The following is a 14,764-nucleotide window of genomic DNA, read 5'->3' as shown; positions in this document are numbered from 1 at the left end:
TTAGTAATTTCACAATATCGGGGTCAACCTTCAGGATCAATAAAGTTTTATTGAATTGTTAGTTGACCTTAATCTTACAGAGAATGTGATGATTTCATGGATATTTAAAGTCAGCACTGAGACAAATTTAGTAATGCCAACATTACAAAAGAACAATATTTGTCTCTTATATATAACACAGTCAAAGGAACCTGTCTTTAAGTGAAGATTTAAGGTGACGGGAAATATAAATAAGTGCAGCTTGAATCTTTAATGAAGCTCAGTATTTGAAACAGAGTTCATGTTCACTGCTGTAATAACTAATAATGATTGAAATAACAACCTTAATATTGGCCATATTATATTTACATTACCAAAGTAAGATGACTTTAGTCTCATGAACAACATGAGCTAATTGTTATTTACTAGCTGATCTTAAATGACTGTTCAGTACAGAAATGAAGCCCAACAATCATGTTTTACAGTCCTGTGGTCTCAGCCTCAGATATTTATCAAATCAAAGCTCATGTAGAAACAAATAAACAAATAAAAGATTTTCTCCTTCATTTCTGTCAAACAAAGCTGTATGAAACATTTCCAGCTGTTAGTATCATGGTTGCTAGGCAACCTGGGCAGTGCAACAGAGGCTAGACCGTCCCATTTCACAAGCCTCATGTTACGCCCCTAGTCTAGGCGTGTAGAGACGCACATAAGGTTGGAGGAGAGAGAGACAAATCCCCGCCCTGGTTCCCAAGCCAAACATCCAAAACCAGTTGTGAGTAAAAAAAAAAGGTGATTTTATTGAAGGTAATGAAGCACAGCTCCAGGGTGAACCCAGGCCAAAATAATAAACAAAACCTACTAAGTCCCACCAGAAAACTAACTAAACCCTAAGAAAGAAACAGAACAAACAAATGACAATACTAACCCTCGCTCCCTAACCCGGAAAATAGGAGAAAACTGTTCCAAAGAAAAGGTGGCTCACCCCTTCCGCTTCAGCCTAAGGGTGCCTAAGCACTAAGTTAATGCACCAGCCGTAACACCTCGCACTTCCGGCCGTAGCGGTCTTTGAGTACGCGGCCCGTGTGGACCGTTAAGGCTGCGTACTTTAAGGCTGCAGACCCTGAATTGGGATACAGCCAGGTGAGTGCAATTAAGGGCCAATCAGGAGCGAGAAAGCAAAAGAAGAAACAAGGTAAATCTGGTCATGTGAGGGAGAGTGAGACAAAGGGTAAATAAAACAAGAATCTTTAAAACAATAATTAAGCAATAAACAATTAAAGGACAGAAAAGTTTATTTTCACTTTCAACTATAGACACTTGTTCCTTAAAAACAAAAACTGTACAGTCAACACTTTTCTGCAATTTTACATTTATTTCTCACAATTTAAGTCCAAACAATCATGCTGACAGTTTTTCCCCCATTTGTTGTGTATAAAAGCAGTTAAATATGTAATTTCTTTACACTGACAGAAAGGGGAGTTTCACTGAACCGGTCCACTAAAGATCACAGTGGCTGTGATGTAAGATGAGTTTGAGAGGGAGAAAAAAAAAACATTAAAGTGATTTATTCAGGCTGCTTGGAGAAAAGGCCAAATACTTTTGATCCAGTGATCACTGTCCTGCATGATCACGCTGATGTTTGCACAGAGCAGATAATGAAGTGAATGTTTTTGCACATTGGTAACAGTGAAACAGTTTATTTACAGCGTGGGATCGTTTGTGTTCGGAGTATGAACTGAGATTCTTGAAGCTTTTGTCACACTGGTCACAGCTGAAGTTCCCTTCAATGTGTGTATTTTCATGAATATTACGATGACCTGACCGTGAGAAGCTTTTGTCACAGTGTCTGCACTTGTATGGTTTCTCTCCTGTGTGGACTCGTTTATGTATTTTAAGATCACGTGCAATGGTGAAGGATGACTCACACTGGTCACAGACATGCTTTTTAACCCCACTGTGACAGAGTTCATGTTCTTTTAATTTACTTGGTATGGGGAAGCCTTTCCCACATTCTTTGCAGTAGCTCATTTTGTCTCCAGTGTGTCTGCGTTGATGTAGCGTTAGACTCTTTTGATTACTGAAAGTTTTTTCACAAAGGTCACAGCGAAACTCTTTCCCACCACCACAGTGACGACAGGGTTGAGAACTGGATCCATCTGTGTCGCTCTGCTTCTAAACAAAGACACAAAGACAGTGTAAGTCAGGGAATTGCTTCAACATTTTTATCCCGTTTTTAATCACCATTTTAATGATATACAAGTACAGAAGCTCAGAGACATACATAGAATAGAATAGAATGCCTTTATTGTCACTACACAGTTGTATAGTGAGATACAGAGCATCTCCACTGTATACATACAGATGTAAAGGAGATGTTGCAACAGTTTGAAAACTTGAGACTTTGTGGGGAAAAAATTGCTTCTGCTTTTGAATTCTTCTCTTTCTATACCTCCATGTGGCAATGTTGGCTGAGTGGTGATAACTATTGTTCAGGAGATTACTCTAGCAGCTTCCTGCACCTTAAAGGTGGGCAGGAATAGTGTGGAGTGTATACGGGCAGCCTCCACCATCTGTTTTCTTTAGCATAGCAGTTAGTGGACTGTAGTTAGATTGCAAAGAGTAATCACTGCAGGTTGAACGGGTCATGGATAGAACATTGAGGTTAGAGCAGGGCGATATGACCAAAAATATTTATCACGATATACATTTAAAAATTTGCGAGAACGATATAACTGACGATATAATTGACACTATACTAATATATTTTCACTTAAACAAGCAGCTGTTTTTTATGTGCATTAAAGTTATATAAAAATGTAACAGTGCAAATTCTTTGCTGACAGTTTAACCAAAAGGCGTTTCCAGTGGAACCTGGCCGACATATCCTCAGCATAACCATGTATAATATCCACAAAACTTAAAACGAGGTCATACACACAATACGGTAACATTATGTTGAAGCACAGTACGTATCGCTCCGCCTACGATAGCCGTAATGCTCCGATAATCCATCAAGCGGTGCGGCTTTGTAGCTTAGCAAAGTCGTACTGAAACATCTGACAGATTTTCGAGCGCCATGCACATAAAATCGTTTCGAGGTCAGTAAACACAACCAGAGTTCATACATAAGGCACACGGGGTTATAAGGGGCTCTGTCGACTTTCAGAAAAATCAAAGGATGATTTTAAGTGTGCCGTATTTTCCAAACAACACGGTAATAACAACGGCCCACTAACATGCTCTACCAAAAATATTTCTTTTTATGTATCTGACAGACGAAAGCTAAACCAGTTCCACACCACTGAAGTTGCAGCATTTTGACAAACCAGTTCTGGTTCATCCGTTTCACTTAACGATCCACTTTCACTCTTCTCATTCTGCATCGCCGCCATGTGCGTATGTAAACAAAGGCACTGCGCATGTGCGCTTTACCCATATTCTATCGCGATATGTCATTTTCCTATCGTTGCCCAAAATTACACCGGTATTACCGTGAACGGTATGATATGGCCCAGCCCTAGTCGAGGTTGACAAAACATCACAGACACATGGAGAACTGGGCGAGTTGCTGACTGTGCAGCGCAATGGGAGAACCAACTGAACTGAGCAGAGAGTCCAGAGTGTGGAGAGCTAAGCTGAGCAATGAAACCAGCTAATTGCTAACATGCTAACACAACTGAATAAGCAGAGTTGTTCCAAACAGCCAGGCTAAAATAACAAGATAAAAATATAAATACATACCTCACAGTAACTGCACTTGTACAGTTTCTTATTGGTGTGGATCTGTTGGTGGACTCTCAGGTAATGTGGAGCTTTAAACGTCTTCTCACACTTGTCACATTTATAAGGTCTCTCCTCATTGTGAGTAAACATGTGATGTTGTAACTGTGTGTCTGTTACAAATAGTTTCCCACACTGATCACAGCAGTAAACTTCATGTCTGGTGTGGATGCGTAGGTGAATATTTCGATACCCTTGATGTCTGAAAGTTTTTCCACAAATGTCGCAGCTGTACGCCTTAATTCCAGAGTGGGTAACTTGATGACTCTTTAAGTAGCTACTGCGAGCAAAAGCTTTGCCACACTGATCACAGCTGTATGGTTTAAGTCCACTGTGGATGAGTTGGTGTGTTTTCAAGCTTCCGGCGTCGGTAAAAGACTTTCCACACAAGTCACAGGTGAATGGTCTCTCCCCAGTGTGGATGAGCCGATGACATTTCAAGCTGGAGTTCTGAGTAAACTCCTTCCCACACTCGTCACAGCTGTATTTTTTCTCTCTCTTTCTTCTGTGAGGTTTGTCGGCCTCCTGAGAGCGCTGACGTCTCGCTTCATGTCGGTCCTGCAGTGACAGAGATACAGAGGCAGTGAGTGAAACGCAGTCACGGAACAAACTTTTTTACTAATGCACGATCTACTGTAGAATATAAAGCACCTTGAGGCGACTGCTGTTGTGATTTGGCGCTATATAAATAAAATTGAATTGAATTGAAACTCCCTCTGTAATGAAAATGACAATAAAGAAAATATTTTGCTCATTGGAAAAAAAATATATTGTATGAAAAATTACTTTATTTTACTTCAGTATCCTTATAAAATGTTATCTTTGTATTTTCTTGTAACTTGACCACAGGTTCAACATTTCTTCCTCACCATCTGTGTTGAGCTCATTGTTTCCTCTGTAGTGGCTGAGCTGAGTCCAAATGGCTGAAAATGTTCCTCCGTCAGATTCTCCTCCTGCTGATCAGCTGCTGGGACACAAAAGAATATTTTTATGTATTTGATCTCTGACAAAAAGAAGCAGAGCAAACACAAACCAGAGAAAGCAACATTTAGAAGATTCATTTGTTCCAGCAGCTGCAGGATGGTTTCTACAGGCTGAGGAACAACAGTCACTGCAGGAATCAACATCTGCACATTGATTTTCTGTTAGAGGAACAAAGTGAATGCAGACACACAGACAGGCTCTCTCCAAACCCTCAGAACAAAAGCTGTCCAGCTTTGTGTGTCTGTCAAAATGCTTTTTACAAACCCTGCTGGAATCAGTGTTGTTACAGCTGCAGTCAAAGCAAGATGGAAACAATGAAGAAGGAAAGTTCAAATCTACTCAGACTAAATGTCTTCAGTCAGTGTGTCAGCCTCCAGTTAACAACAGTGGTGAGAAACTGCACTACTGAACCTCCACTGACTGAGTAACTGTAGTTTGGTGCTTCATCAGAACTTCATGGCAGTTTGTACACAAACTGGAGAAAACATCTAAGAAACTGAAGGTGAGCTGATAGTAAGAGGATCATCATCTCACACTGCACCAGGATTCTCAGACCATGGGTCCGTTCTTCGTACCTCGCTTACTACATCCAAGATCAAATGACACATCCAAGATCAAATCATCGCGCTAACTTTGAGCTCGCTGTCCCGGTTCTCCGAACACACCTGTTGTTGACGATTAGTACAGCTGGATGAAGTAATGTGAGATCACTGGGTGGCTTAACAGGGGCTACGCATCGATAGTAGAAACATTGATCGGCAACCCTTTGATTGGTCGGCGAAAATGTCGAAGGAGAGCGCTCGGTATTTTTCGGCAGCAGAGCAAGAACTCTTGATTGAGGGATTTCAGGAGTTTCAGAGTTTAATTAAAACGCAAGGGAACACTGCAAAGGCTGCAAAAGCAAGGAGAGAGGGCTGGCAGAAAGTTGCTGACAAATCAAACTCATAAGTAATTTAATAATATTAATAATAATGGATTGGATTTATATAGCGCTTTTCAAGGCACCCAAAGCGCTTTACAATGCCACTATTCATTCACTCTCACATTCACACACTGGTGGAGGCAGCTACAGTTGTAGCCACAGCTGCCCTGGGGCAGACTGACAGAAGCCAGGCTGCCATATCGCGCCATCGGCCCCTCTGGCCAACACCAGTAGGTGGTAGGGTAAATTTATTATATTATATTACATTATATCCTCTTTCACATTAGAGCCACAACAGGACCCACTAGAACATGGGAACAAGTAAAAGTGAAATATAAGAATATTCTACAGAATGGTAATATTTATCACTTATATTGCTTTTCGTCTCTTGGAAAGAGACCCTGAAATAATCTGTTTGTTTGTTTATAACAGCAACCAAGAAAAGGGGCAGAGCAAAAAAAGACAGGTGGTGGTCCTGCACCCCCTCGTCAACAAGTTGGTTAAGTAAATAATACCCTCACGGGAAAATCGATATCTCTCTATGAGCACACTGTCGCGCTGAGCTAAAGGATCCTGTCTATCCCGCAATATACGCTGAATTCTGAGGACTCTCCTTATCAATCTTGCACCTTCCACAATGGGTGGCTCGCGTAAACGGACAGGATATGGCTGCGACAGGCTTCCCAAATCCACCTTCGCTTTTATAGCCGTGGTCTCTCATCTTGATTACACGAAGTAATTTACTATTACTACTCTAAAATAAGAATTACATCTGAAATAATCACATACATGTAATAGAATGATTAATAGTACATTTCCCTTTTTTTACGAAATGACCTGTATGTATCTGTGTGAAATCAATGAAAGAATCAAATACTGCATTATCTTTAGTTACCTTGATGTTATTTATTTATGGAAAAACAGTGGTAAAATATCGCTGTTGCTTTCGTATAAATGAAGCGGACATACCTGAGTGGCCACGATCTAATCCTGTTTACATAAAGTAAGCCTGCTCCCCAGCAGGTTTACGCTTACGGCTCTGTTACTATGACAGCAAGTCCCGGATGAGCTTCGGAGAACCGAACGATCCAGGATCACGCGAAATCGTCAACAATCAAATCCAGCTAACTTACTTAGCCAGGTACGAAGAACGGACCCCATGTCATGGTTCACTTGATCCCTGCAAACAGGCACAAACAAAAACTGTCTAAAGCTTTTGTAAAGACACTGAAGCAGTGGACTGATGAGGCTGTGGAGAATCTGCAGGTGTGTCTGGACTGCACCGACTGGCAGGTTTTCAGGATTGTTACCAACAGTTTGGATTATTATAGAGATGCTGTGACGTCCTGTAACATCAGCTTCTGTGACGACAGCTGCACAGCATCACAGTCTAAACTCCAAAACCTGTTTTCAGCTAATGACTCTGCTTCTGTCTGGAAAACAATCAGACGGTGAACCAACCACAGACCTAAAGACCCCACTGCACCAATAATTCACAGCTAGCAAACAGCCCTGAACAGCTCCTGCTGCGGATTCTACCAACAATGACCTGTTACTCCCCCACCCAAGACTTTCAACACCTTAGCACCCCCCATCATTATAAAACATGGGCCTGGACCTTCTGTAGAACTTCAACTACAGAAATAAAACTGAACAAAACACCCGAGTTCACTCCATGATCAACATTTCATAGAATGAACACTTATAGTCAGGTCTACCTGTGAAAATGAGCATTAAACTTCAAATATTCACGTGAGCAAAAGAAATCAATCTGATCAATGAAAAGTAGAAAAAACTTCTGTCTTCTGTACACAAAACTAAATAAAATCCAACATTCAATCCACAACATGATTAAAAACATTATTCTTCTCCCAAATCACCAAGAGCTGCACATTAACCACCACAATATATTTTTATTCTCTGTGCTTTCAAATATGAACACTGTTTACTTTCATCTGTTTCATTCGTTTTTGTTAACATCTTCCTGTGCATCACTTTACAGCAGCCACACTCATTGAAATGAGACTTTGTAGTTCATTTCCTCTCATGTGTTCATCCACAGCAGCAGGGCAGTCTATTGTGACCCTGATACTGCAGCAGATCTATGGGCTCAAAATGTGGTCATAAATATTTTGTACTTGTAAAAAAGATTTGTGTGTGCGTAAAAAAGATTTGTGTGTGGACTTTGCCAAAAAACCCTGCAAGTTACAAGTACGGATTTTGACCCTATTTTTCTTCCCGTCATCTGATTGGTCAATGTCATGTCAATCACAAATGTAACAATCCAATCAGAGAACAGATGGGTTTGGCTGTCGGAGGGGCGCTTTTTTGAACTGCAGGTCCTTGAAGGGTGATACAGTTTGAAGCTGGAGGATCGCTATATAAATATCCGATAGCAGCTAGGTCCCCTAACTTTCAGCAGCTGTTGAAAGGAAAAAGTTGTGGTATATCAGTGGTTAGAAATACCATTATTACTTTAGGATTAGTTTAACACAAAGTCAGGGCTGACCCAGGGAGTCACAGTGCGCAGCATAAAAGTCCTTTCACATCGGACGCAGGATGTGCTGCTAATGCTAACTGCTAACTAAAAGCAAAGGATCCAGAATTTGTTACGCTGGCTGCTGGGCTCTGTGGGTTTTTGCAGCAGCTCTACCTGTACTAGATGCACCTGCTCCTTGTCTTTTCTATCTCTGACTTTATGTCCTCTACAAGAGTTTGTTTTTTTTGCTGGTTCTTCAAATGTTCAATAAAAACATGTATGCTAATTCATAACGAAGAAAGCTTTGTAATGAAGACTGTCATTTCCAAAACACTGCCCGTCCCGCGGTCCGCAGCGCTGTTGAAAAGGCTGTGGAAGTCCCTGTATTAAACACATAGACCTGTGACACAAAAAAAATCACCAAACTCGGACGACCACAGACTGTTTTCCTTCGTGGTGATGAAGGAAAACGCTGGGTGGGCATTTATACTCAGAGTGAAAAACGATACTCAGGGTTGAGTAACCCCGAACTGTCCAACTCGGAATATTCGGTTTCAGAAAGGCTGATAACAATTAGTTCAATCAACGCGGAGTTGCTTTAATCCCAAGTGAAGCGCGCGCACGAGGATACATAAAGCCCTGATTAGTGGAGCACAGATTAAGCGAGTCACCATGGAGACGGAGGGAAAGAAGGCGCGGTCAATGTATTTTACAGCGCTTGAGGCCGAAATTCTGATGGCAGCATATGCCGATAACATGCAAATTCCGCGGAAAAAAAGTAACACAGCCTCAGCTGCAAAAGAAAGAGAGCATGCATGGCAAAACATAGCCGACAGAGTCAATGCGTGAGTGTTAATTTAAACACTAATCTAGGGATTTCCACCCATTTAACACGTTATTTTATTTTATTTTATTTTGTATTTCATACATTTTATTTTGTGATGTGAGCGCAGGTGCAACCCAACAGGCCCCAAACGTTCCTGGCAGCAAGTAAAGATGAAATATAAAAATATAGTCCAAACAGGTAAGGTGTAATTGTATTATGAGCCATAGTGCTTGGTCTGTTTGTCCCATGTAAATCAATTGCAGTTAGAGGCTACATTAATTTCCCCTCTGTAAGCACTTATTGAAATTATCTGAGCACATTACAAGTACATATTTGCTTACTCTGTATGCTCAAACGTGACCCGTTATAGCCAACAGAAAAAAAGCGGAGGCCCGAAAAACAGGTGGGGGTCCTCCACCACCACCACTCACAGAGGCTGAGCAGTTGGCTTCCACATTTGTGATAATGTTGGCAGCATCATGATCTTCACAGTGCAGAGAACACAATTAGCATCCATTACTATAATGAAATAATTTGTTAGTTTGAAATGCTACAGGGAACTATGTACCTGTACATTAATGCTGTGGAAAGACTTCCTGTTCACATAGTCTCCTTCATTTACTGAAGGAGCAATGATTGGAATGTGAGTGCCATCTATACAGCCAATCACGCCTGGGAACCGTGAGAATAAATGTAAAATTTAAGTAGTAGTTCAAGTATCACCACATCATACATTAAGTTTTGTTCATCCTGCTACCTGCAATTTTGTGGCATCCCTCTTTGATAAATCTTGTGGGTCTATGACCGGGGAACACCACAAACGCGTACAGGAGACGTTTCAGTGCAACTGTAACATTCCTGACTGCCCGACAGACGGTAGCCTTGGAAACGTGCTCAGCGTCACCAATATTATACAGAAAGCTCCCGTTTGCAAAAAACCGAAGTGCAATACAAATAATATGTACAGAACTGAGAGAATGTCCGCGATGTGTCACATGAGCAATATTAGGCCTGAGGATGTTATTCAAATGAATTATAGATTGTGCTGAAAAACGGTAACGTTCACACAGGAAATCATCAGGAAATGATAAAATGTCCAAACACGCTCTAATCACTCTCTCCCGGCGGAGAGCTCTGCGGAGAATTTGGGCTTCAACATCTACTGGCTCTTCAAGGACGGGGCACGCCATGTCTGACACTTCCTACAGTCAGGTTTCTGACAAAGAGGCGGAGAACGTCAGGGTTAGTTGAAGTAAACCTGCTAGGGGGCAGGTTAGCTTCACGGAGTGTCGTCATAGTAACTCACTCAGAATTAATCTAAACTCGCTTTGTGAAACTGAAAACCCAGAGTTTTCGTTATCTCAGGGTATACTTACTCAGAGTTTGCACTAAACCGGCTTCCTGAAATAGGGCCCTGCAGTTCAAAAAAAGCGCCCCTCGACAGCCAAACCCATCTGTTCTCTGATTGGATTGTTACATTTGTGATTGACATGACATTGACCAATCAGATGACGGGAAGAAAAATAGGGTCAAAATCCGTACTTGTAACTTGCAGGGGGTTTTTTCTAAGTCCACATACAAATCTTTTTTACGCACACACAAATCTTTTTTACACATACAAATCTTTTTTACAAGTACAAAATATTTATGACTACATTTTGAGCCCATAGTGCTCGGGCAACTCAGGCAGAATGCGTGAGTGTCTCCAGTACTCTGTACCGCGGGGCGATGGGTGGGTGGGGGGAGAGTAACGAACTTCTTTTTTCAAATCTATTCTTGGCACCCCCTCACGGCAGTTTCCTTCTTTCTCTTCTTTCATAGCTTACTTCCTGCTACAATCACGAGTGAGGCCTTCATTTCCCACAAAACGCTCAACTTCTCCCAGCATGCTGAGCTAATGGTTAGTTGGTGTTTTTCTCCAAACACTCTCTCACTCTTCTCTCAACGTGTTCACAATAAACTGTGAACAGACACCGAGGAGAGCAGCAGAAGACCTCATTCAGGAGCTAAACTCAACATGAACTGAACTCACAGTAAAGTTAGCTCGGTGCTTACCTTTAGATGATGGGATGGGCTGAGGCTTCGGATCATTTTTAGAGAGATCCAGGATATGGAAACCAATATCGGAACGATTAGCCCCTCACACTTCCCTTCTGGTGAAGAAATGACGTAAAAATCGCCGTTTAATAAGTCAGGATCCCGTATTTTACGCCAGCGAGTAGCTTTGAACGTCTGTGTTGCTACCCGATCCGTACCGGAAATCCGATTGCTACCACGCATGCGCAAATATTACGTCACTTCCTCTCTTTGCCAACATTGCGACATTGATACGGGTTTTTTGTTGTGTTTTTTAAAGAACTTAATAAACAATGAGTATACAACATACGAACAGATGAAGTATACAAAAGAACAGGGCCCTATTTCAGGAAGCCGGTTTAGAAAACTCAGAGTGAAAAACGATACTCAGGGTTGAGTTGGTGTCTCTCTCCCCTCCCTCCAGGACATTTACAGCACCCGTCTCACTAAAAAAGCCCTTTGCTAGTTTTTTTTTTTTTTTTTTTTTTTTCTTTTATTAGTAATATAAACATACAAACAAAATGCACCATATATTACAGATTCAGAGAATAAACATTTCTGACATATTAGCAACTTTCATATATAGTGAAAATAAAATATAAAGATGGGGTCACATAAATTAACAGATTATTAACTTACTAAATCAAAATCTTCTACAAAGGAAACAAAAAAAGCAGCCTTTTTCTTTTTAACTAAAGTCAAAGATTTAACCAACAGGTTTAGGTCGTTTTTCCAGTGAGCCAGTGTTGGTTTAATCTTTAAAAAGCGACATTTATGTATAAAATACTTACACAAGATTAATAACACATTAACACCATAATTAGCTTTCTTTTCTTTCAAAAACACTCCAAACATTATCATATTTAAGGTAAATGGGGTAATTTGAATCCCACTGGAATAAAGCCAGGTATGAAAATCCAACCAAAATATTTGTATAAAATTGCACAAAAAGAATAGATGGTCCAAATCCTCCTCTTCTGTTTCACAAAATACACAATTACCCGTTTCTATTTTGAATCTATCACTAAGGAGTCTATTTGTCGGGTAAATTTTATTCAAGATTTTAAATTGGACTTCTTTCCCTTTAGGAGGGATAGGGAAGGTGATATAATCAGTTCTTATTTTTTCAATTTCTTCCCTTTGGAAATCTTTTAATATGTAATTACGTCTAAGTAAATTTGGAGAATAAAGACTCCTTAATGAAGATCTAAGAAACTTATTGTTGCATTTAACATCACAAAATCGAATACCATCTATATATAATTGCCTTAACTTGGGGGAGATGTCAGAATATATTATATCATTTACAACTATGTTTTTAAGTGACAATGGAATGGATTTTATAACCCGATGAAATTTACTCTTAGAACATTGGATATTAAACTTTTGGCAAAAATCTTGATGTCCTAGAACATGTCCTTCCTCATCTACAAAATGGGCAATTGCCCAAACACCTTTTGATAACCAATCTTGAATAAAAATAGATTTTCTGTTCATCAGTATATATCTATTGTTCCAAATTGGGCTATTATGTGGAGTGAAATTATGTTTAAATAACATTTTCCAATAAAGAAGGACCTGTTTATGGAATTCAGAGAGTTTAGCAGGTAGCTTAGTAATTTCAAAGTCACACTTTAGGAGAAAGTCGATACCCCCTAGTGTGTTAAAGACCTTATAAGCCCTTTGCTAGTGATGTGACGTTCTGTATCGAGGCTTCGGAGCGTGTGTCGAGTAATGGAGGGGGCGTTTCCGCGAAGCGCGTATCGAGGCTTGCTTCATTTATGGGAGGAGCTGAAAATGATGACGTCCGAAGCCTCGCTGCCCGGCTGTACCACGTGACTGGTTCGAACTTTGCCGCGAGATATGACAGCGATATAAAGCCCTCAGACTTCATTCAAAATGTGGGTGTTTGATGGAGAGTTGCGGTTAGTGAGAGTTTGGAGACAGTTTGGAGGTTTATGAGAGTGAGGAGAGAAAGTCAGGAGAGAATGGAGCCAGCTAAGAAGAGGAGGATGTCCTCCCCTGTGTGGGAACATTTTGATCTTATTCCTCCCAACAAGGTATGTAAATTTCTACAGAAGATGTATTTTCATGATACTGATGGTGCAATACAATTTATGTTAAGCTGTCTGTACTTTTGTACAAGGTGAAGTGTTTGCTATGTGCCAGGGAGCTGGGATATAACAACTACACCTCATCCATGCTTAGGCACTACAGAGCTTTGCATGAGAATAAGGGGGACACCGATTGTGGAGCAAGACCAGGTGAGCCATCAAATGCAATGATAATATAGCATGCTGTAATGTTACTAAATGATATAACAATATTATACAACTGTTATAAGTTACGTGTGTGATATTTATATTTGTGCTTTGTCTTTATTGTCTTTCCTCAGGAGAACAATCTCAAATAGATGAAGACCTGGTCAGCATGGTGATTGAGGACTCACAGCTATTTAGCATTGTGGAGGACAAAGGATTCAAAAGATTTGTTAAATCATTAAATCCCAGCTATGTTCTCCCCACTAAAAAGGCCATAAAAGCAGTGAAAATGTAGTTTTTACAGAATAAAATATGAACAGGCAGGACTGAGGCTCAAAGCCTCAGTGTGTAGCTGTCCATACCTCAACGTTACAAAAGCACAACTACTGTCCACACCCCAACCACACCTCACCTCACAGTAAATGATCATTTCCATTTCAAGCATTTCCAAATAATCATTTTCCATACTGCCAGTATAAATATACACAGTATACTGCCATCACTACAATATACATGTTTTACACACTCCTTTTGTTGTTGACATTTACAGGCTGTGTGCAAAATGCCACACTCTTCAAATTCATGCCACCTATTATTTTTTACGTCCAGTAGGTGTCCTGCTAGAGCAAATGAAGCTTCATGAAGCTTCGCATTGGGGTGAACCAATTGGATGAAAAGCTTCAGTGCTTCATGGGGCTTCATCTGCCCATCACTACCCTTTGCATAGCGGCTGATCCCACGCACCCAATGCAAAGCTTCTTCAAGCTGCTGCCGTCGGGGAGGAGACTGCGGAGTCTCCAGGCCAGGACCAGCAGGCTGAAGGACAGCTTCATCCATCAGGCTGTCAGGAAGCTTAACTCCCTCCCGATTCTGCCCCCTCTCCCCTCTCTCCTCCACGGTCTCACTGAACTCTGTCACACACACTCACACACACACACTCTCTGACTCACTCACTGGCCTGCACCAGTTACCAGTCACTTTGTGGAGCATTGGACTGCCATTACCTCATAAGACTTTGTGTTACACTATCTCATACCGTACATTACTAAATCTCCATTTGCACTATTTGCCTATTTGCACTACTCTGCCTGGTTTGCACTCAATGTCATTTACCCTTATATTGTATATTGTATAGCTTTCTTGTTATATGTAAAATTGTATTATATTATTTTATTTTTTTTACTTTAAAATATTTTACTTGCATTTTTAATCACTCTTATATTTAAATGTTCATTTTCTATTTTATCTAGGGATTGAGAGTAACGAAGTTTCTATTCTCTGTATGTCCTGTACATGTGGCAGAATTGACAATAAAGTTGACTTTGACTTTGACTTGACTTTGAGTAACCCCGAACTGTCCAACTCGGAATATTCGGTTTCAGAAAGGCTGATAACAATTAGTTCAATCAACGCGGAGTTGCTTTAACCCCAAGTTAAGCGCGCGCACGAGGATA

General features: G+C 40.6%; 2 protein-coding genes across 7 annotated transcripts in view; one reads left to right on the top strand and one right to left on the bottom strand.

Moving 5' to 3' along the window:
- The window catches only part of LOC308385571 (uncharacterized protein), a 66,802-nt gene that overhangs the window by 32,832 nt on the left and 19,206 nt on the right, over window positions 1-14,764 (top strand). The gene's annotated exons all lie outside the window — the stretch shown is intronic.
- On the bottom strand, window positions 8-11,379 carry LOC308385578 (uncharacterized protein). Of its 4 annotated transcripts, XM_080864588.1 has the most exons (5): window positions 11,029-11,330; window positions 6,638-6,848; window positions 4,632-4,726; window positions 3,724-4,320; window positions 9-2,154 (listed from the first exon to the last, which is right to left on the bottom strand). In XM_080864588.1, exons 3-5 carry the CDS (start codon window positions 4,647-4,649, stop codon window positions 1,594-1,596), a joined length of 1,176 nt encoding a protein of 391 aa, XP_080720714.1. In that variant the 5' UTR covers window positions 4,650-4,726; window positions 6,638-6,848; window positions 11,029-11,330; the 3' UTR covers window positions 9-1,593. The 4 variants fall into 4 exon arrangements, with proteins under 4 accessions (XP_080720715.1, XP_080720714.1, XP_080720713.1 ...); XM_080864589.1 differs by lacking the exon at window positions 6,638-6,848 and having other exon boundaries at window positions 8-2,151; window positions 11,029-11,379; XM_080864587.1 differs by lacking the exon at window positions 6,638-6,848 and having other exon boundaries at window positions 10-2,154; window positions 4,632-4,729; window positions 11,029-11,329.

Source organism: Rhamphochromis sp. 'chilingali' (assembly GCF_963969265.1).
Source record: "Rhamphochromis sp. 'chilingali' genome assembly, chromosome: 18".
NCBI lineage: Eukaryota > Metazoa > Chordata > Actinopteri > Cichliformes > Cichlidae > Rhamphochromis > Rhamphochromis sp. 'chilingali'.
This window is presented reverse-complemented; position numbering and strand designations above follow the sequence as displayed.